This window comes from Myotis brandtii, unplaced genomic scaffold (genome assembly GCF_000412655.1).
Source record: "Myotis brandtii unplaced genomic scaffold, ASM41265v1 scaffold427, whole genome shotgun sequence".
NCBI lineage: Eukaryota > Metazoa > Chordata > Mammalia > Chiroptera > Vespertilionidae > Myotis > Myotis brandtii.
In genome coordinates, this window is record NW_005366346.1 from 579997 (window position 1) to 603860 (window position 23864).

Sequence of the window (23864 nt, forward strand, 5' to 3'; positions counted from 1 at the left end):
GAACGACTGGTTGATTGGTCGACCAGTCACTATGATGCGCACTGACCACCAGGGGGGCAGACATCAATGTAGGAGTTGCCCCCTGGTGGTCAGCACACTCCCAGGGGAGCACTGCTCAGCTGACCTACAGGCACCACACGCCGGGCTCATGGCTGGTAAGCACAGCTGTGGCAGCACGTGCCTTCCCACCTCTGCAGCAGCACTACTGAGTGGTGGTAGTGGTGGCAGTGGCAGGCGCAGTGGGGCCAGGATGAGCAGGAGCAGTGCAGTGCCCGGCCTGGGCTCGGGCTCCTCCCTGGCTGCCCGCCGCTTCACGTAGTACTACATCCCCTGAGGGGTCCCAGATTGCAAGAGGGCACAGGCCAAGCTGAGGGACCCCACCGGTGCACGAATCTGTGCGCCGGGCCTCTAGTATTGTAATAACTATGTATGGTGTCAGATGGGTACTTGAAATACTGGGGAAATCACTTTGTAAAGTATATGATATCTAACCACTATCTGTACACTTAGAATTAATATAGAATAATATTGAATGTAACCTGTAATTGAAACATAAAATAAAAGATGTAATAGTGAAAAAAAAAGAAGAGTTAATACAAATTGGGTGTTGGGTTCTACAAGTTTCAGGGAGCTGCTTGTAGCTGCAGAATTAGACATAAATACCTGTTGTAAGGCTGTTACTAGCACACACACATAGTACTACATCTCCTGAGGGGTCCCAGATTGCGAGAGGGCACAGGCCAAGCTGAGGGACCCCACCGGTGCACGAAACTGTGCCCCGGGCCTCTAGTATTGTAATAACTATGTATGGTGTCAGATGGGTACTTGACATATCAGAAAGATCACTTTGTAATGTATATGATTGTCTAACCACTATGCTGTTCACCTGAAACTAATATAAAATACCATTGATGTAAAAAAAAACAACAAAAAAACTTCTGCAAAGCAAAGAAAACCATCAACAAAATAAAAAGGCAACTCACTGGGAGAAAATATTTGCAAATCACATATCTGATAAGGGGTTAATATCCAAAATGTATAAAAAACTCATACAACTTAATACAAAAAAAATCAATTAAAAATTGGGCAGAGAGTCTGAATAGACATTTTTCCAAATAAGAAAATCAGAGCCCCAAAGGACTTAATATATAAGTTAAAAGCATCCTTGGGCAAAACTTATAATTCAACTCAATTTGGGTTCAATAATTTGTTGCATCTTTGGCCATGTTGTGTTATATTCAGCTTATCACAAATCCTGTGTAATAATGATGTGTTTACTTACATAAGAAAAAATGTTCGTAAAATTTTTCACATCTAGTTGAGTAACAAAGTTATTATGGATTGTACGTATATGGTTTTTATTATAAGCATTTTCTTTAGCTAGATTAGTTTTCCAAATACATTTCCTTATGCCTAATTATAACACGTTTCCTTAAAATAATGTTTATTTTCTGAGAGATAATGATGAGTATATAAACATTAAACATTGTGACTGATTTCATTTCTTGCTAGGGCCTGCAAAACAATGAGGAAATAATAGTTATAATGTTGAGTGTCTATTTTGTATTATTCACACAGTTTTAAGTGCTTTATGTCCATGAACTCTTAATTTTTTAAATAAGTAATGAATTATGTAATTATTATCTGGGGAACTGAGGCACCTAGAAGTTAAGAAACTTGTCCAGTATCACATAGCAACTAAGTGGTAGATCACTGGATTAAAACTGAACTATCTCTCAAGAAAAACACAAAGATATAAAAAGAGTTGTTTAGCTCTGGCCAGATAGCTCAGTTGACTAGAGTGCCATCCCAATACACCAAGGTTGCAGGTTTGATCCTTAAATCAGGGCACATACAAGAATCAACCAATGAGTGCATACATAAGTGGAACAACCAACTGATGTTTCTCTCTCTCTCTCTCAAATCAATAAAATTAAAACAAATAAAGTTAAATAAAAACAGTTCTTTAACTAGATATTATATTATAAAATTACACACTCTTATAGCTAAAAGAAAATTTAAAAATAATCTGACACTTTATACCTCAGAGAGCAAAGATCAAATAAGTTAACTGGATAATTCATTTCTTCCATTTTTACTAGGTAAAAAACAAAACAAAACAAAAACAGTTCCTAGTCTGTGTTCCTTTCTTTAATAGGTCATAAGTAGGTATGTATTTGATCTAATTCAACATATCTGAAAACCTCATGCCCCTCATGACTTGTGCTTTCCTTAGCATGATAATCATTCTATGATGGAGCTGTGTGTTTACTAGTTTGCTTCTCCTGAACATTGAATGCTCCATGAAGATAGACACCATGATGTCCTACTCACCCTTGTGACTAGATAAGTAATTCTTATTGAATGTCCAAGCAAATATTTCTGAGATAACAAAGAATTTTAAAAAGCAAAGTCAGAAGAGTACTTTTAGGATGTGCTAAAGTAGAGCTTGAACATGATATAAACATTAAGGGCTAGAAAACAACTGAAGCAGACAGAACAAACTGTGTAGCTATCCCAAATGGATTGATAATTTAGGGTCTAAGGGACAGAGTTGTAAATATAAAGAAACTATAAATTTTGGTCACAGCCACAAATCAAAGAGCAATGCTATGTGTCTACATTTTATGTGAAAGTTGGGTCATGCACTGGTCTTTTGTTAAATCTTGATACAAAAAAAGAACGATTGACATAAAAATGTAGTTTATAAGTAATGGACATATGTGAATTTATACTTTATATTACACATTGAAATTTCTCTACCTTGTAATTGTAAAAAAATCAAATAAAGGCTGTGCCACATCTAAGGGTATTTAACAAAAGTATCACAGGACTTTATTACCATCAGTTTTATAACAGAGCTGGGAATCCTAAATTCAGCATGATGCGCTGAATTTGGCTTATAAGCATGCATCTTAAACCTAGTTGGCTTATAAGCATGCATCTTAAAGCTAGGTTAGATGCTCAGCCTTAATTTACAAAACAGGTTGATTGAAAACTGTGGTCAGTTACCCATACTTTTAGAAATAGAGCCATAATATTAAACTTCTAACTACAGATTAATGGATGAAGAAGAAAAATGGATTCTGGTCTAACAAAAATTGAATTTCCAAATTTGTATTGTAAGCTGATGGTCTCTACTATCACCTGTAGTCCGTTGAGCCCTATACCTCATTTTGATCAATCCTAATTCACCGTTAGATTAAATTTATCTTTGGTGATGTCTGTCCCTATTCTTATTACTTAAGTAGAGGGGTATTGTGATATGGTACTGTGGAAACACTGAGTTCTACAGTATAGTATCAATCCTATTTTAAAGGACCTATGTCATCTTCCTTTTTCTATCATTTAAATTTATATTTTTAAAAATATATTTTCTTATAGTACTTTGGGGAAAAAGAAAAATCAACTCAGGTACCTTAAAATTACCTTTTGATTTTTTGTTAATGTCTATGTTAAACTCCTCTGTTTTGTTAAATACTAAAATAACGTTTTTAAACTATGGTGTATACTCATAAGTAGTTCAGACTAGTCCAGAAAATGTTGTTTATATTAGTTTTTTTAATAAGCATTTTATAAGCAGAAATCTGAATTTCTTTGATTACCTTAAAAGATACATTTTTATTGATTTCAGAGAGTAAGGGAAAAGGAGAGAGAGAAACATCAATGATAAGAGAGAAACACTGATTGGCTGCCTACTGCATGTCCCCTCTTGGGGGGGATCGAGTTCACACCCAGTCATGTATCCTGACCTGGAATAGAACTGTTACCTTCTGGTTTATAGGTCAATGCTCAACCATTGAGCCACACTGGCCAGGCTCTTTGATTACTTTGAATTCTTCAAAAGCCCAGTTCAGCATGAGAAAGGATTTTCTGGCTCAAATCAAGAAGAGCTGGTATTAAAATTAGTAAAACTCAGGGCACATTGTGTGCATATAGTTCATGGAATAATTGCTTAGGAGCTCATTACAGTTCATTGGGAACGTACTCAATGGATTCGCATCTGAGCATCATGGCATTGTTTTTTAGTCACACAAATACCTGGATCCGCATACCCATAATAATAGAGTTTGCATCTCTGAAAGCTTAAATGTTCAACTTTTTGTTTTCTTCAGTGGTGGAGAATTCTGGTGATAAAAAGAAAGAAAATGAGCACCTTGTCGCGTTTTAAATCAGCATGGGGAAATTCTCAAGTGGCTGTGACAGCACTCAGAGGGCTTGGCGCTCTCTTCGGGAAGGACTGCCAATCATCATTAGCAACAACAGAGATGTTGTTCAACTCTAAATAAAAATTACTGAGATCTTTTTTGAGCTAATATCTGTAAGAACAGAAAGTAGAAAGAAACTTGTCTCTGTAATCCAGTTAACCTGTCACTGGGAATTACACTCATTTTCCCCATGTTCGTTAGGGTCAGTAAACAACAGAGCTAGCCAATATCATTTTTGTTATATTCAAATTTAATGTGAAGGAATATAACATTACAAAGGAATAATTTTAGTGACTGCATTTCAAGGCTTGAATCCTTAGGGTTTTTCTGACTAGGACATTGGTAAATTTCTTGTATTTGATATCTACACTATTGAAATGGATTTCTTTTTTAGTTTTAAAGAGATGCGCTCTCATCAGTAATCTCTTTCTGAAGCAACAGAGAATGTCTAACTCTTTCCTTTGTGGAAATGAGAAAGTTGTGATTCTCTGTAACAGTGCAATCCATCTGGCGGTGAGGAGAGCTCTTTATTTTCTTCCAAAGATTGTCTGGGGATCTCAAAGCCAGCGGGTTGCCTCTCGTGTTAAGGCTTGTGCAGCAGTCATTAAGTTATCTTCTACCATTCCTAAAGGTCCTTTGTTCCATTTATTACTAGAATCTATGGACCAATTTGACCTTTAGGAAAGCTACCAAGGAAATATTCCTATTTTACTCCTTCTGTCTGCTCCTCTCATCAGAAGTGGTTTATTTGGTTCCAACTTGGCTATGGTCCACTTCCATGGAGTTGAACAATCCTGCAAGCTTTCCTTATTTATGGATATATTAAAAACATATAGGTTAGGCATGGCACATACCCAAGAAATATTTATTAAACCATTTAATGTAGTGCTATATTAAAAACATCTAGGTTAGGCATGGCACATAGTATACCCAAGAAATATTTATTAAACCATTTAATGTAGTGATTCCTTGTTTTTGTTTTGCTCTTACTGTTCCTGGTACAGATATTGATAGCTCTAAATATTTTACATGAGCATAAATATTTATACTTAATAGAATCAGACAAAACCATCTGAGATAAAGTCTGAAGTTTCCTTGAAAATTATTTTTTAAGTAAACAGAAAACAAATTACATACAGCCACATGTGTGAACAAGTCACAGAGGCCCTCTATGGCCCAGATGTTATGAAGAGTCACTGCCCATTAACTAAATATAAGGGATCTTCAAAACTTAAACCCCAGATTTTTTTTGGAGATAAGGGAAGATATAAACTGACAATATCACTGGCATAAAATTGGTCTTTCATTCATGCATTTAACTACCTAATTCACAAGCTCTAATGTTCCAGCCAAACAGATGTACTAAGTTTATCACAATAATGGACCATACTGCTTTTGCACAGTTGGATTCCCTGAGCTGTTTTCCGAAATGCTTTGAAGTGACAGATTTTTAAAAAAATCCAGATTAGTAAACAACTCAAATATATTTAGCATTTTTCTGCTTTTAGCTGTCCCTGAACTTTTTTTTTTTTCAGAAATCTATCTAATAATACATGAAATGCCTCTTTATCCTTATTTAATCTGGTCTGGTGACCCAATAAAGACTGTAATTTTGAAATAATAGTTGTACTTCTTATTAAAAGGTTATATTTTTATTAGAAATTATTAGTAATTCCAATTTCATTGTCTGTGTATGGGCACTCCCATTGATTGATTCTCTTTTTCTTAGAGTTTATGAGCCTTACCTTAATTTATTTTTAATCAAAGTGTAATGATGCTCTTGGTATCTTTTAATGAATTCACTTTTTTATTGTTAACAAGTGGAAGAATACCAGCATTTCAAAGATGAAGTTATATGCAATTCAGCATTGTCAGTCATCATGAATTTGTATAAATGTATAATCAACTTACAGGCTGTATAACTTATTTCAGGGCACAGTTGGGTTAGGAAAGTGCTTAAAATATTTATAACTTTTGATATATGCTGCATATTTATAGAACTGAAAAACCATGGTAATCATATGGGCAAATTTATTTATCTTTTTGTCTTGGGTGTGCTCCAAAACTTACTGAAATTTGGTCACCTAGAAGCAAAATTCAGAATTCAGAAAGCCAATACATAAGCCTGTTAACATCTTCACAAATAATGCTTATTTATATGTTTGTCATCATAGTCACTTGGTAGAATATACCAGTAGACACATCCTATATAATTTTCTGTTTGGTTTAGTGAGTTTTAGCTTGTCCAGAAACAGACTGCAGTCGAATAAACACAATGCTGCTCTTAACATTATGCTTGATTTAGTTCAGTATTTTGCATTTATTTATTCACTTAGTTTATCAGTATGCATTTATTAAACACCTAATATGTACAAGGCACAAAACTATTGGCAAAAGAACCATAAAGAAAAAAGGGACTGAAAAGGACACTGCCTTGTGTTCAAAGGACTCAGTGAGGAAAACTGAAAAAAAAAGGGCATTCATACCATTGTTCATAAGTACATAAATATATCCTAGGGAACGTAGATGATCCATAATCCGTGAGGAAAACTGAAAAAAAAAAAGGCATTCATACTATTGTTCATAAGTACTATAAATATATCCTAGGGAACGTAGATGATCCATAATCCTAGGAAACACTTCCAAGCAAGAATTACATGGTTTTTTAGATTGATTTTGAGAGATAGAGAGTGAGAAAGATCAGTTGCCTCCTGTACTAACCCAACCGTTGATTGAACCCGCAACATTTTGGTGTATGATACGACACTCCAACAAACTGAGCCACCCAACCAGGGCCAAAGCACTAATTAGAGGATGCATAGGAATTTGCCACATGAAATCAGGTGGGGCTAGAGATTAAGCAGGTAATGAAGGCATTTCAGGAATTGGAAGGAACAGAAGCAAAGCAGAGAGACATCACAGAGTCTTGTCTTGTGTTTAAGAGACAAAGCAATTTGGAGTAACTGGACAATTAAATGTGCTGTATGAGTGATAAGAGAGTAGAACTGAACAACAGTCACATGGTAGAACATTGTTCATGCTCTGAATAACTCATACTTTCAAAAGGTAATAATTGGGAAGCCAAGAAAATATTTGAAGAATGGGAATTATGTAGAAAGCCCTCTCCATGACAGTAGTAACTTGGGTATATATGCAAGTATGTGGAGCATATATTTTCAGTGAACAAAATTATAAAAGACTATTAGGAGATTCCTACAGTTCCAATGAGAAATGCAACTGGCCTCATCTAGGAAACAATCTAGGCCTCATCCTTCTAGGTGAGAAAAGATTTACACCCGTGGAAATATGTAGGAGATAAAATTTGCAGGCCTTGACTATGGTTGAATATAAGCTAAAGAAAGAAAAAGGAAAAATCAAACTGTTTTCAAAGTTTTGAACATATATGTTTGAGTGGTTGGTAATGCATCAGCTGGAATAGAGAATAAGAGAGACTAGAAAAGTTAAAAGTATAAAATCATTCTATCATTGGTATGTTGAAATGTGTGATCTATCCAGAGAGTAGTCTAGTGAGCAGTTAGGTATGCACAACTAAAATTCAAGGATGTGACGTAAATTTGGGAGTTATCTGCATATTGATGATCATTAAAACCATATACATAAAAATTGGATGAAAAGGGATATAACAATATGAAAACAGAGGTTAACTACATCTAGCTATATCGTCTTTTATTTTTAGCCAATGCACATGTCTATCAACATCTTAGTTCTCTCCCCTCATTTATTGACAATGTTGGCACATGGCCCATTTCCTTCCTCTCCAGTCCAAGCTGCCATTACTATAGATGGTTCATCTAATCCTCTGGGCTCTCAATTTCTTGATCAGTTTTGAAACTTTTTACCAACTCTTAAATTCAAGAATCCACATCCACACACCTATAACTTCTCCTCTACTGTTTTATTTCAAAAACTTTAGTCTGAGTTTGTACCATTTTATAAATACAAACTTCAAATTTTCACACTGATGTTTCTACTATTGTTCTTTAGTCTCATCAAGAACTCTATGCTCTCTCAATACTATTTTATTACTTTCCAGTCTCACTCTTTACTACATTCTCATTATTGGTCTTTCTATTTTGTTTTTATTGCTCTATGCACCCCAGAATCTACCATTATCTCACCAATAATCTAAAACCATTTACCTTCTTAGGCACATTTCTCATGTGCCTAACTATCCAAGGCTGAACCTAATTTGTTTTTATTTTTAATTTATTTAGCAAACACTTATGTGACATGTATATAAGCTATTTTATCTAATACCATCATAGTTTTTAATCATTTTTATTCTCATAACAGAACATGAAGTGGGCACAGCCAGGATGTTCCTTGGAAAAGGAAATCACACCATCATACAGGTTTGTAGTCCCTAACAGACCACAAAATTCTTCTGTTTCATTCACTCTTTTCTCTCCTTTTGGAATAATTTCTATGAAGAAATCACCATCATGCTGTGAGAAAGACCAAACTGTCCCATGAAAAGAGAAAAGAAAACTGAGGCTACCAGTCCTCAACCAGCATCAGCTACCAGACATGAATTCAGCTTCCAGACTTTGAGTTGTCTGAGATCTCAGACATCATTGAGTAAAGACAATCCATCCTCATTATGTCTTGTCTAAATTCTGACTCACAGAATCAGAAGGTTTTGGAGGAATTTATTATGCAGTTATAGTCACTGGAATACTACCAAAAGCAAGCTAAATCCAATGAACACCTTTCTACTTGATTATTTGAAATGTTTAACACAGAGGACCAAACACTCCATCTTTAAATACTGGTTTTATTTGGTGTGTATTCCCTGCATGCTATATATACATGGTACTTGTATCTTTCCATCACTCCTTATCAATTACCATTGAAAGCTCGTCTACCCATTCTTTTCCTTAAGGCACTCTCTTAGGCCCTTGCTAAGCCAATGGTCCTCAATCAGGAATATGCAGTTTAGAACAAATACATTGTGTGATCTAACTTCTACAGCTTCAATTATCTCCTACATGCTAATATCTTCTGAGTATATATTTAGCCCAGATGTCTTTCATGGGCTTCTGAAAAATACATCCAACCACTAACAAACAATAGAAATATCTCCATGGATGTTTCAGAGATACCTCTACATGCACCAAAATGAATGTATCATCTTCCCCATCACACTTGTTCTTTCTGTTTTTCATTTTATCATTAAAAGACATTAACATATAATACACCTAATTTCCCAGTCCAGACCCTTGGGATAAAACTGCTTCATTTCCCTCCTTCAGTATCAATCACAATACCATTATATAATTAATCAAGTTCTATTGATTCCAATTCATAAAATAGCCTTCTCTTGATTCCCAATGCCACCTTACCTTTGTGGAAGCACATAAACTCTTTACTTGGTTATTATGATACTCTTAAAATTTGTTTCACTTTCCACATTGCCCTTTTCAACCTATTATAATAAAAATATTTCTATGGTACAAATTTGAACATGTTTTTCCTTATTTAATACCTTTAAATAGCAGATTATTTATCAAAAAATCAAGTTCAAGCTCTTGATAATAATAAATATATCTTCAACCACATCTTTACCAGCTCTATGCTGCACAATTTATCCTAATTTCTCTTTTACTTCTTTATATTAAATTTTATCCTACCCATCTATGTCTCCTTTTCCCCATCCTCTTTTCACAAGCTCTTTAAATAGTTCATTATTGTGTCTTTGTATACATAATTTAATTCAAAAGCCTTCTTTGCCACATAAGATATATTGAGCCTTCCTATCCCTTTGTTCTCATAGCAGATTGTACTTACATCTATTACAGCACTTTTTATCGTACTTATAATTGTTTGTTTACATGTTTGTGTCACACTAGATTTGTAGCTCAATGATGGCAAAAACTCTTTTGTTCACAATTATATACTCAGTGTCTAGCAAAGTTCTAGATTAAATAAATAGCATGAATTAAATATCTACTGGGTTAGTGATTAATGCATTGACTAAAAATGTCTGTGACAAATACAACCTAAGTCAGAGTCCTTGAGGAAAGGCAGAGGGAGAAGCATACTTACAAAGGTTTTCAAAATAGATTAGAAGTGAGAAAGTGGAGGCGAAGAGTCTAGACCAGTGGTTCTCAAACTTCCTAATGCCTCGACCCTTTAATACAGTTCCTCATGTTGTGGTGACCCCAACCATAAAATTATTTTCGTTGCTACTTCATAACTGTAATTTTGCTACTGTTATGAATTGTAATGTAAATATCTGATATTCAGGATGTATTTTAATTGTTACAAACTGAACATAATTAAAGCATCGTGATTAATCATAAAAACAATATGTAATTATATATGTGTTTTCCGATAGTCTTAGGCAACCCCTGTGAAAGGGTCGTTCGACCCCCAGAGGGGTCACGACCCACAGGTTGAGAACCGCTGGTCTAGACAAACCTTGTGATTAGTTAAATGAGAATAGAAAGAATAAAATTTAGTGGAAGATCCAATAGCAAGTACAAATAAAAAGTAAGATGCTATTGAGAGTTGTAAACATTAAGGCAAAAGCATCATATGTCTCCACTGTGATACATATTTCTTCTCTTCAATACATGTGACAAGTTTGCAAGAAACTATTAATTGCCTAAGTACTTTATTATTTCATTCTCCATGGTGGTAGTAGTCTCAATTAAGAAGTTCAATAAATACCATTCTATTCTAAAGTGATCAGAGACAAGGAATTCACTAGTTTAAAGAGCAGGGCAGCTTGGATATTGAATATAAAACAATGCCCATTTTTTAGAATATAGTGAAATTGTAAGTTAAACCATTGTTAAATATTATATATTAAAGATAAAATATAAAATTTACTATAAGAATCTTAATCAAAGTCTTTTCACTGTTAATGAATATTTTTCAATACATGAAATAATGTCTCTGAACAAAGAACATGTCCCAACCTCTCTTACATATGTAAATAATTAACTAGTATGTGCTCCAGTAAGTAGTTTCATTCCATTAAGGCTATTTCTCAGAATGTCAGAGTTTAGGGAGGATTCTGAGTTTCTTGTGAACCTTACCTCTGACATTCATTTTTTTGGCTTTGGTGATGATATTGAACTAAACATCAAAAGATAATGAACTAGTTTTTTGTTGAAAACCTGATGTGTTTGAGATCCACTAGGAAAAAGTAGGAAATGCTCTGTTCAAAGCATGACTGTGAAGACCCTTTGAACACTTACCAATGTTAGATACGGATACAACACATCTTAACTGAAATCACGGCAATTGAAGCATCACATTCTTTTTTCATATAAAAATGTAATTTTTTCTCCTTACCTTGCTGTACAAAGGATCCATACACAAACCACATGGAGTTGTAGAGAGTAGTAGAACTCATTGATCCCATTTGTAATCGTGGGGGATTAAGCCAATTCAAAAGGTAGACCAGAAGCCCCACAAGAAGGACTGTGCCAGCAATGCAAGCCCATAGAGAGAGATCAAATGGTGCAAGACAGGCAAACATATCCACTGTCTTTTCAGCTCTTCGAAGTAGTACTCCCACTGAGTAGTCCATGTAACGTGTTGTAAAGTCCACCACATTCTCTCGATCTGGGGTGATGGTTAAAGCAGAAATCCCTATGTCCGCTCTCTGAGAAATTGAAAGAGAAAAGAATTCATTAAGAGTGTGAAAAACAATTTGATTTGTGACACTTCGCCTTGCCTTGAGGAAAAAAAAATAGATGCCTCAGGCAACATCTTAAATCTTTTTTTATATATAAACTGAAAAACACTGCAGAGACTTCTTAGAGGAGAGTTGTGTGTGAATTTTGAATTTCTTACTGCAAACTATGCCCCACCAGAGTCAGACAAATTACCTTGTTCATATCACCAGTGAAATAAGCATGTGAAATCAGTGAAGAATATTTTAGATGTAGATAATACCTGAAGGAAATTGTCTTTTTTCCTGGGGTCATTTTATCAAAGTCTTCATTAACACAGTAACAAAGGCAAAACTTATTCTAAAAAATTCTTTCTGAGAAAATGTTCCTGAGATATTCAATATGTTTCTAACATGTAAATTATTAGGTAGTTTATTTTAAAAACTAAACATAGGATTTTACCCTTGGTTTAGATTTCTCTGTATCAAAATTTATATTACTGAGCTCTAAACATATTAGTGTGTTAGAGCTTTCACATAGCACTAAGGTATGTCATACACCAGAGGTCTCTACCATGATCTTATTGAATAAACCTCAGAAACATTTTAATGAACAATTAAAAATTAAGAAAAAAAATAATTCTTCTTGGAGTTATATCCTCTCATCTCAGTTTGTGTCACCCTAGATTGAGTGACAGCCCTCAAAATTATAGCATATGCTATTTTATTTATTTAAAGTGCATAGCAGAATTGCAGTGAGAACACTAAAAAATGACTTCAAATTTAAATTCTATGACATGAAAAACATATTTAAATATATAAAAGATGAAGTCTTTGAAATAATGATCTGTAGCTGTGATTAAAGCTGTGGAAAACTCCTTCCAGACAAATGCAAACAATAGTAAATTATTTGTAGAAAATTTTCATTATTTTTCTTTTTTATTGTTTTATGAAACAATATGAAAACTGATTTTATTGCTTTTGGGGACAAGGACAAATGAAAAATAACATGTCTAGTATAATGCTAAACCAACTTAGATAAATCTAATCTCTGAAGACATAGTCACAAAAATTTAATATTTAGTTAGAATGTATTTAAAATGTATTTACATATATACATACATATTCTGTTCTTGCACTTAATAAGTATAGAAGTCATATTAAAGCTATGTTTTTTCTTATTCCAAAGCCTGTGCTTATAGCACTTTACCATACTTCAAGAAATCATTCATTTTCTAAAAGACCATATTGTAGGTAGTAAAGGTAACTGGTTTAAGTATAATTGTTAACTTAAGAAAGTCTGAAACGTTGTTTTTAAAAAATTTTTGTACTATTTACAATGCAATAAAGCCATATTAATTTCAGTACCGTGAGTTTAGAATTAACTGAGAAGTAATAAACTTAATAATTACTATATGAAAATGAACTTACAGAGAAGTAATTATGACTGCTTTCAAACTCATGTATTTATTTTTTATAGCTAGATATTAGGAACTGGGCCTTTTCAGATTGAAAATCTAACCTGGATCCTTAGCTCTCCAGTTCTAACTTTCTGAGCTTCAGTTTATCTATTTATGAAATAAATATAACTATGTTCACTATGACTACTGTGATCCTAATGGTGAATAAATAACTCTCCAGGAGTCAATCAGGCTCTCAGAAGGTACATTTACTTTTTCAGGACAATAAAGTGCTATGGATCAGTAATTTACTAATTGATGTATTGTGACCCAAGCATTTATGACTCAATTAAAGTCAGGAAATTCCACCTAAGGAGATATTTACTGACAACATGTTGATTATTTTAAATGTTCATTAATAGTTTGCTGATAAATAATTAAATGTTTTGGATCAAAATGATTATGAATAGAAATTGTAATATACTGCTTTTCATAGTAGAGACCTGTAGTAACACAAAGTGAATTTATATCATGAGAAAAAGAATATCTATAGAATAATGTTTTTTATTTTTTTAAAAGGTAGCTAATTGTATTGCATGTGCTAAAATATTTATTAAATATAATAGTTTGTCATATTTCTACAGAGACCTTCCTGGTTCACTCTCAACACTTACTTATTTTGTTCTCAAGAAGAAATTCCCCGTCTCCCTGTGGAGGGCATATCGGAATCACACAGCATGGGGGAAAAGGAGGTTTACAGTTGTTAGTACATGAAACACAGAGTTTATCCTTGTATTATTATTAATTAATTATTGTATTTTTTCCATATGAATAACAGTAAACCTACTTTTCCCCCACTCTGTATATTGGGCTTTTCCAACAAATATATTTACATGGACACAGCATATATACACATGCACACACATTTCCCCTCTCTGAGGTTTATATACACCATCCTAAGGAAGTGCTTCAGTCCATCCTTTAGAAATAATGAGATAGCAGACCACTGTGTTTGATATAAGTATGTGATGGTCCTTACTTATATTAGAGAAGCTGTATTGAGGCAGAAAAAAAGCCAAGAACCACTGATCCCCAAAGATGGCTGTAAAACTTCTTGATTATATCCAAACAACCAGAAATGATCAGAGATAATCATTACTACACTTATCTATCTATCATCTAATCTATCTATCTATCTATCTATCTATCTATCATCTATCTATCTATCTATCTATCTATCTATCTATCTATCTATCTATCTATCTATCTATCTATCATCATCATCTAGCATCATCTAGCTAGCTAGCTATCTTTCTTATTTACATACTAGAGGCTGGGTGGATGAAATTCATGCACTGGGGGGTGGGGTGGGTGGTCCCTCAGCCTGGCCTGCGCCCTCTCAAAGTCTAGGAGCCCCACAATCAATTGCCCCAAAGAGGTAGGCCCTGCCCACCCGGCCAGGGCTCTGCAATCGATCACCTCCACAAAGGGAGGCTCAGGCTACCCGCCACAGTGCGGCCAGCTGGGTAGTCTGGGCCTCCCTCTTTGGGGCGATTGATCGTGGGGCCCCACCATCAATTGCCCCAAACAGGTAGGCCCTGCCCACCTGGCCGGGGCTCTGCGATGGATCATCTAGCTAGCTAGCTATCTTATTTACATACAGGCTGGGTGGACGAAATTCATGCACTGGGGGGTGGGGTGGGTGGTCCCTCAGCCTGGCCTGCGCCCTCTTACAGTCTGGGATCCCCACAATCAATTGCCCCAAAGAGGTAGGCCCTGCCCACCTGGCCGGGGCTCTGCGATGGATTGCCCCTGCAGAAGGAGGCCCCACCCACCTGCCACAGCCGCCAATTGGTGGCCTGGGCCTCTCTCTTTGGGGTGATCGTGGAGCCCCCTATTGGTCACCCCTCCAACCAGTGGCCTGGGCCTCCCTCTGCAGGGCGATCATGGGGCGATGGCCAGGCCCCTGACCAATCACATCACACCTGCCGTGGCTGGCCTGGCCTCAGTGTGTGTCATAGCATGGTCATCCGAATGGTCGTTCCTCTGTTGCCTCCCTCTTTGGGGTGATCGTGGAGCCCCCTATTGATCACCCCTCCAGCCGGTGGCCTGGGCCTCCCTCTGCAGGGCGATCATGGGGCGATGGCTGGGCCCGACCAATCGCATCACACCTGCCGTGGCTGGCCAGGCGCCAGTGAGTGTCATAGCGTGGTCATCCGGATGGTTGTTCCTGTTTGGCTGTTCATTCAATTTGCATATTACGTTTTTATTATTATAGATGTATGTATGTATGTCAATTCACTTGTCCAATTTCGTACAATGGTTTTTCAAATCTCTACTCTTTTGAAACCTTTAATGTTTCTGCCGTGGCTGGCCTGGCACCAGTGTGTGTCATAGCATGGTCATCCGAATGGTCGTTCCTCTGTTTGTTCAGTCAATTTGCATATTACGTTTTTATTATTATAGATGTATGTATGCATGTCAATTCACTTGTCCAATTTCATACAATGGTTTTTCAAATCTCTACTCTTTTGAAACCTTTAATGTTTTCACTTCCACCCTATCTCTTGGAGGATGACCTCCACTGCTACTTTGTAGCAAACATAGAAGGTAGATTAAAATTCACACTTATTTTCACCTCTCAGCCTATACCCCACACCCAGTCTCTATTTGGCCTATGTTTACAACAGAGGAGTTGTCCTCCTTCCTGTCTGAGGCCAATCCCCTCTCTTTAAGATACTTAAATTCCTGCCTCATGTATTCAACATCATCCTATAAACTGTAGATTTCCTATGAAAAGATTATTGAACTCTTGTTCATTAGAATAAAAACAAAGAGAAAAGCCTTTCCTTTTATTCTCTATGACCTCTGATTCTCATTATTATCTGTTGTCTCTTTCTTTTTTCATAGTCAGTTTTCTTAAAGATTTGCCTCTTTTTCCACGGCTCTCAGTCACACTGGGAAAACTCTTTTGTACTCATATTGTTGAGTACTTATTACTCAATGGACACAGCCTGTCTTAATCTTTACACTGCCGAACCAAATGGAAACAATTTAGTGCTTATCTATTTAGGCTTCTTGACAACATTTGAGAGTGATGATTGCTCCTTCCATCATAAAGATTCTTTGCCTTGGATTTCATGACATAATATAAGCCTCTTTCTCAGTTCCTTTTTCAAGCTTATGTAGACAATCCTCTGTCTTTTGGCCTATACTCTTTTCTCATTCAAGATTCTCTGTCGAGGTGATCCCATTCATGTCCATTACCTCCAAGGTTCTCATTTACATATAGATTTATAAATTTTATTTCAAGTTGAGTATTGGAGTCAAGACTGATTTGTGCAACCACATATTTGACATTTCTACTAGATGTCTCCGAAACATCTCAAATTTAACATGGCCAAGATCATATTCATTATATTCAACTCTAACCAGTCTTCTCCCAATGTCTCCTGCCTCAATGAATATCTTTCTACTTAAGTCTTCACAGTGACCTCATTACTTATTTTACTTCCTAGGAATCTTAATATCCTTTCACTTCTCTACTATTTACAGCTCTCATCATTGCTTTCCAGGCTTCTTATCAGTGTACATGAAATCTATCTTTCCTCTTCTCTATCTTTCTGTAGAGAAAATCTGACCTGCCATAGTTGAAAGATTTTCAGTAGACTTGCATTGCTCTTAGGAAAAAGATACAAATCTTTAGCATAGTCTAGACATCTTTAGATAGACTGCCTGATAACAATCTTTCAAATACTTTCATACTGAACCATTTTTCCCCCAACACTTTGTCCGGATGCATGGTCTCTGTATGTACTGTTTCCATTGTCTGGATTGACCCTCCTAAAACGTCTCCAAGTAAACTCATACATATTCATTAATCCAGCTCAATTATTACTTCCTCAGGGAAGCTATACATGACTCCCTTTGATAAAATAATAATTATTTTTTTAAAAATAATAATTCTTGTTTACATTATCAGAAGCCTATATCCCTCACTTCTCCAGCAGTTATGACAGTTATAATTTTAAACATATTTGTATAATTATTTAAATAATATCTGACTCTTCTACTATGTAACTATGAATGCAGAAATTATGATTTTGCTTTTTCTAATATGACATATTCCTGGTATCTACCAGACTTGTCCAGCATAGATTCATGATCAATCAATCAATATTTGCTACACATATGAATGAATAAACATTAACATTTACTAGATGTTCATTATCTAATTCTTATATTTCCTTATTTTCTATATCTCTCTATTTTTTTCAGCATTCCCAATAGATAGTTTTTAAAGAATACCAAAAAAATGATAAAATAAAAATTTACTAACTTTTATAGCAGTAATAATGCATTTATATCTTGATGAATAATTACTTCAATAATTAAAATAAGTTTCTAGGTTTCTCAATATATTTATATTTATGTTATTTGAAATTAGTTAAGGTAATTAAGAGCTTACTATAGTAGGGTCAATATATTATAAAATATTTCATTTCAAATGTTTAATGTAAAAATGATGGTTTACATTTTGATAAGAACTAGCATTAAGACTGGAATATAAGTAATTTTTTCAAACTATTTTAATTAAAACAGTTATAACTTTTTTTAAAGGAGACAAGATTTGCATTCTTTCAAGTCAAGAAGAGGAGATAAAACAATGGGAATGACTAATTGGCCATATGATCATTGAATCTTAGAAGCTTAAGCTTAAGTTGAAAAACATTTTATTTAAATTTAATCTGAAATAAATGATCATATTGAATAAATAATCGTCTAATTTATGCTTGAACATAATGCTAAGAACATTATATAAATTATACTGAAGTTATGCATTTATTTAATGCTTATTATATACCTAATGCCTTGTTATATATTCTACAAACATTATTTTATTTGCTATTAAAACTAATCCAATGGCCTCTTTACAATATGAATAATTTATATTTGAAGCATTCTAATTATTATAAAACATTTATTTGATACTAAATTGGTATGTGCTGACCTATATCATCTATTAAGTGTCTTAGTTTTGTTATCTATAAATCACAGTATTAATCTAAACAGATCTGCCTGATGACAATCTTTCAAATACTTGGAGAACACTATCTTATTCCTCCTTAGGAAATACTATTTTTAACCTGAAAGTAATTTCTTATTCAATCACTCTTTCCAAGATATGATTTCCATGTTCCTCAAAATACTAGCCATTCCCCTATGGAAATAGTATAATTCATCAATGTTTCCTCAACTGATATGGACAATATAAGTGTTTTTTTCTAATGTCATTGGAGTTTGAATCATTTTTATTAGGTAAATTATAACATATTTTTATACAGAGCTTAGGGTCAAATACATTTTTAAATATTTTTAAATGAAACACTAAAAATCTAGAGATTCTCATGAATCTTATGCAACTGATTTGAAGCAAATGTTGGATTTTATATTAGTCCCTCAACAATTTAATTTTTTGGTTCTTTGTATCATTCCTATCTGTCTGAAATATTTTTGAACCTTTACCTATCATCCATTATATCAACTTTTTCTACTAGCTTTGAGTTATTTGTAAATTACAGAACAGGCCTTTAATTTACGTTATTAGTAAAATATTGATGAAAAGTAAATGAGAAAGTTCAAAGCATTGCAACTTGCCTCTAAAGTTTAAAGTTCTACCCACTTTGGCTCAGAAATAAAGATCACATTTAAAAAATCCAGAAAAATTTGAAAGAATAAAAAGTTATAAAGAAGTCATTCAAATCCCAATAAAGCAACCAGTATTGAATTCCCTTAATGTTCTCAGATGTTTACTTTTAAACTTCTATTTAATGTATTTGTGAGCTCATTGAAAGGATGGTATTAATTTGATTATAGCTTAGTGCATAGTATGAGAACAAGCAATCCAATCAAAGTTGAGGACTAAGGATATTTTATTACTATGACTATTTAAAATTTAGACTGTGCTTACTATTCCCTACTTTTCAATGATTAATTTAATTAATCTTCACAAATACCCTGTGAAATACAAATATTGTCTCCATTTGATAGATAAGAAAATTGAGACATAGATTAAGCAACTTTGCCTAAGGTCAGATAGCTAAAATCCAGGATTTCAATCTAGACAGGTTGTTTCCTGTGTCAATATAACTACTTTTTTTACCCCAAAATAATTAGCCAACTACCTCAATATTGTTCTAGAAGAATCCATAATTTTTTTTTTCCTGATTTGAAATGACTCCTTCATCCTGGACTCTAACTAGTGAATCCAGGATCATGTCTTGCATGCTCTAGAATAGATTGAAAGCTCTGTTCTCTAAAGGACTGGGTGAGGTTTCCTGTGAAACATGCTGGGTCTGGACCTTTTATGTGGAGGAGTTCCTTGATAACTTTTTTTGGTGGAAATTGGTCTAGGCCAGTGATGGCGCACCTATGACACGCGTGTCAGAGGTGACACGCGAACTCATTATTTGGTTGATTTTTCTTTGTTAAATGGCATTTAAATATATAAAATAAATATCAAAAATATAAGTCTTTGTTTTACTATGGTTGCAAATATCAAAAAATTTCTATATGTGACATTAAAGGTCAACAGAACTTTCCAAGTAAATACAGCATATCAGTTATTATTAATCATAGTAGAAATCAAACTATAAAGTACTGAGGGTAAGAAAAATGACCAAATTGTTTAATTGCAAAGTATTAATTTTCTCAGTTAGTTTTGATATATTTATTTGAAAAAAAACATAGATTTGTTTTAATATGTCACTGTTATAAATTAATATTTTAGTTTTAACTACAAACACATAGCACAGTATTAGGTAGAATCAATTAAATTGTTGTTAAAATAACTTTTATTCAGAAATAAAGATCACATTTAAAAAATCCAGAAAAATTTGAAAGAATAAAAAGTTATAAAGAAGTCATTCAAATCCCAATAAAGAAACCAGTATTGGATTCCCTTAATGTTCTCAGATGTTTACTTTTAAACTTCTATTTAAGGATTTGTGAGCTCATTGAAAGGATGGTATTAATTTGATTATAGCTTAGTGCATAGTATGACAACTAGCAATCCAATCAGAGTTGAGTACTAAGGATATTTTATTACTATGACCATTACCACTACTATTTAAAATTTAGACTGTGCTTACTATTCCCTACTTTTCAATGATTAATTTAATTAATCTTCACAAATACCCTGTGAAATACAAATATTGTCTCCATTTGATAGATAAGAAAATTGAGACATAGATTAAGCAACTTTGCCTAAGGTCAGATAGCTAAAATCCAGGATTTCAATCTAGACAGGTTGTTTCCTGTGTCCATGGAGAGGCCATAAAATGTGGCAGGGAAGGCTGTGGGTGGAGCAGGTTGTGGGGGGGTGGTGAAATCAAAATTCCATTCTGAACATGTTGTGTTTAAGGTACCCATTAAACATTTACCAGGAAATGCTGAGTAATAGTAAGAAATACGTCTGCAGTTCAGGTGAGAGGTCTGAGCTGTAGAAGCAAGTTTGAAAAGTGGCCAACTTATAGATAATAATTGATCCTTGAGACTGGAAGAAAATGTTGGTTGTGAGTTTCTCTCTCTCTCTCTCTCTCTCTCTCTCTCTCTCTCTCTCCTCTCCCCTCTCCCTCCACCCCTCACCTCCCATCTCACTATCTAGCTCTTGGAAAACAAGAACTCTGTGTTCTATATTCTGTGTAGCACAAATACCCTGTGAAATACAAATATTATCTCCATTTGATAGATAAGAAAATTGAGACACAGATTAAGCAACTTTGCCTAAAGTCAGATAGCTAAAATTTTACCCCCAAAATAATTAGCGAACTACCTCAACATTGTTCTAGAAGAATCCATAATTTTTTTTTCCTGATTTGAAATGACTCCTTCATCCTGGGTCTCCATTTGATAGATAAGAAAATTGAGACATAGATTAAGCAACTTTGCCTAAGGTCAGATAGCTAAAATCCAGGATTTCAATCTAGACAGGTTGTTTCCTGTGTCAATATAACTACTTTTTTTACCCCAAAATAATTAGCCAACTACCTCAATATTGTTCTAGAAGAATCCATAATTTTTTTTTTCCTGATTTGAAATGACTCCTTCATCCTGGACTCTAACTAGTGAATCCAGGATCATGTCTTGCATGCTCTAGAATAGATTGAAAGCTCTGTTCTCTAAAGGACTGGGTGAGGTTTCCTGTGAAACATGCTGGGTCTGGACCTTTTATGTGGAGGAGTTCCTTGATAACTTTTTTTGGTGGAAATTGGTCTAGGCCAGTGATGGCGAACCTTTGACACGCGTGTCAGAGGTGACACGCGAACTCATTTTTTTGGCTGATTTATCTTTGTTAAATGGCATTTAAATATATAAAATAAATATCAAAAATATAAGTCTTTGTTTTACTATGGTTGCAAATATCAACAAATTTCTATATGTGACAAGGCAGCAGAGTTAAGTTAGGGTTTTTCAAAATACTGACACGCTGAGCTCACTGGTCTAGGCTCTCTACTTTTCACTTGATTGGATTAGCTAAAGACTTGTCTCTTTTGTTGATATTTTCTAAGAACAAGAATTTCATTTACTATTTTTTTCTGTTACCTTATTACTTTCTCCTTTTATTCTTATCTCCTGTTAAAATCTGTAATTGTTTTAGCTTTTGGAGATGAAATTAAATATATTTATTTTCATTCTTTTATTTTTACTGATATGAATTTTTAATCTATGAATCATTCCTTTAAATACCCTTTATAGTTTCAGATACAACTCAAAGTTTGTGGACAAATGTTCATGGAGAGGCCATAAAATGTGGCAGGGAAGGCTGTGGGTAGAGCAGGTTGTGGGGTGGTGGTGAAATCAAAATTCCATTCTGAACATGTTGTGTTTAAGGTACCCATTAAACATTTACCAGGAAATGCTGAGTAATAGTAAGAAATACGTCTGCAGTTCAGGTGAGAGGTCTGAGCTGTAGAAGCAAGTTTGAAAAGTGGCCAACTTATAGATAATAATTGATCCTTGAGACTGGAAGAAAATGTTGGTTGTGAGTTTCTCTCTCTCTCTCTCTCTCTCTCTCTCTCTCTCTCTCTCCTCTCCCCTCTCCCTCCACCCCTCACCTCCCATCTCACTATCTAGCTCTTGGAAAACAAGAACTCTGTGTTCTATATTCTGTGTAGCCCCACAATGCCAGCCACACATTAGGTCCCAATACATGCTTACTGAATGCCAAGCAGGAAGCAAGCTACAAGTTATTTATAAACTGAAGTAGTTCCGGCATTATCCTGCAGCATTAAAAGGGATTTGAAAATAACATCATTTCTGCAGTTCCTGAGAGGAAATAACTTCTTCAAAGAAAAGGACCATGAGAAAGAGTATTTTAATCATTAGAGACTTTTTCAACTTTCTGAGAAGCCATCTTAAGGCTGCTTGTGCACAGAGCATATAGAAGCAATCTCTGCCTGAAACACCCAGACTGCAAATCCACATTTCAATAAAATGCTAACCAAGGATAATGAGGAGAACTGAGTGAATTTTTATTTTCATTACAGAAAAAATTTTCCATCATTTAAGAATTCACTTAAGTTTGCGATTACAGATGTTTTTATAGCTCTGCAGGGGGGAATATAAGCTCTCTGTAAATGAGAGAGAACTGGCTTCCAGAAACAGTTTGTCTCTATGAGAAGTGAATCTAGGCTGGCTGTGCTCCTAGTGATTCTATGAAGCATTAAGTGAAATCCAAGGAAGAGACACCTTCAGATGACCTTGATTGGGAACTTCTGCAGTCACCCCCCTCCTTTGATACCCTTCAGCCTTGTGAGGTGCCTGTTGTTTGCTTGTTTTAATCAGGGAAGTCTTTACTTATTTCAAAGTATGTCACTATAACATAATCAAGTTACAGAGAAAAACTCAGAATCATGAAGACTTAAAATAATTGAAATCTGGAGAATCCAAATGGCAAGCAAGAGTAAACCCATATTACCTTTCAACGTATGGCTCTCCTTCTAAATATTCATTTTGATATTATTCTGATATTGCATTCTGATTGTATGTGAATTTAAATCAAATTCTTCTAATGGAGTTGGTACATCACTGCTAAGTACTAGTGAATGTTTAAGATTCCAAATATGGTTTTGATGTGTAATAAAGGATGTTGCTATTTCTTTTTAATATTAAAGTTAACTTTGTGTTGAGCAGTTCAGGAACTTAACCTTGCAAAAGTACAAGGAAAGGGGGGCTGCATTCTCTATTACATCAACTACTTTCCTAGACCATGGTACATTTTTTTATTTTCTTCTTTTTTTTAGGAATACATTTTTTTTATTTTTACATTTTGTGAATGTATGCCCTCTTTCATTGCACAAGCACAGTATCCCAACTACACTATGGGGCATGAATTTGTGGGCTTGTCTAGAACCTCAACTGCCAAAACTTAGGGTGATCCCACACAGAAGTAACGAGCTGAAGAGAGGATGATCAAATAAACATAGATTTAGAAGAACCTGGGATCAAAATGACCTGCCAGCTTCTGTGACCTTGATAAATTACTTCTGCTGCCCAATTTCTTCCTATAAAAATGCTAATGTTTATTACTTAGTTCACATAGCAGAAAAA

General features: G+C 34.6%; 1 protein-coding gene across 1 annotated transcript in view; it reads right to left on the reverse strand.

Moving 5' to 3' along the window:
* The window catches only part of GRID2 (glutamate receptor, ionotropic, delta 2), a 388655-nt gene that overhangs the window by 316316 nt on the left and 48475 nt on the right, over positions 1-23864 (reverse strand). The window contains exon 3 of the mRNA XM_014546041.1: positions 11532-11844. Coding sequence (XP_014401527.1) covers positions 11532-11844 — 313 coding nt within the window. The remainder of the gene's footprint in view (positions 1-11531; positions 11845-23864) is intronic.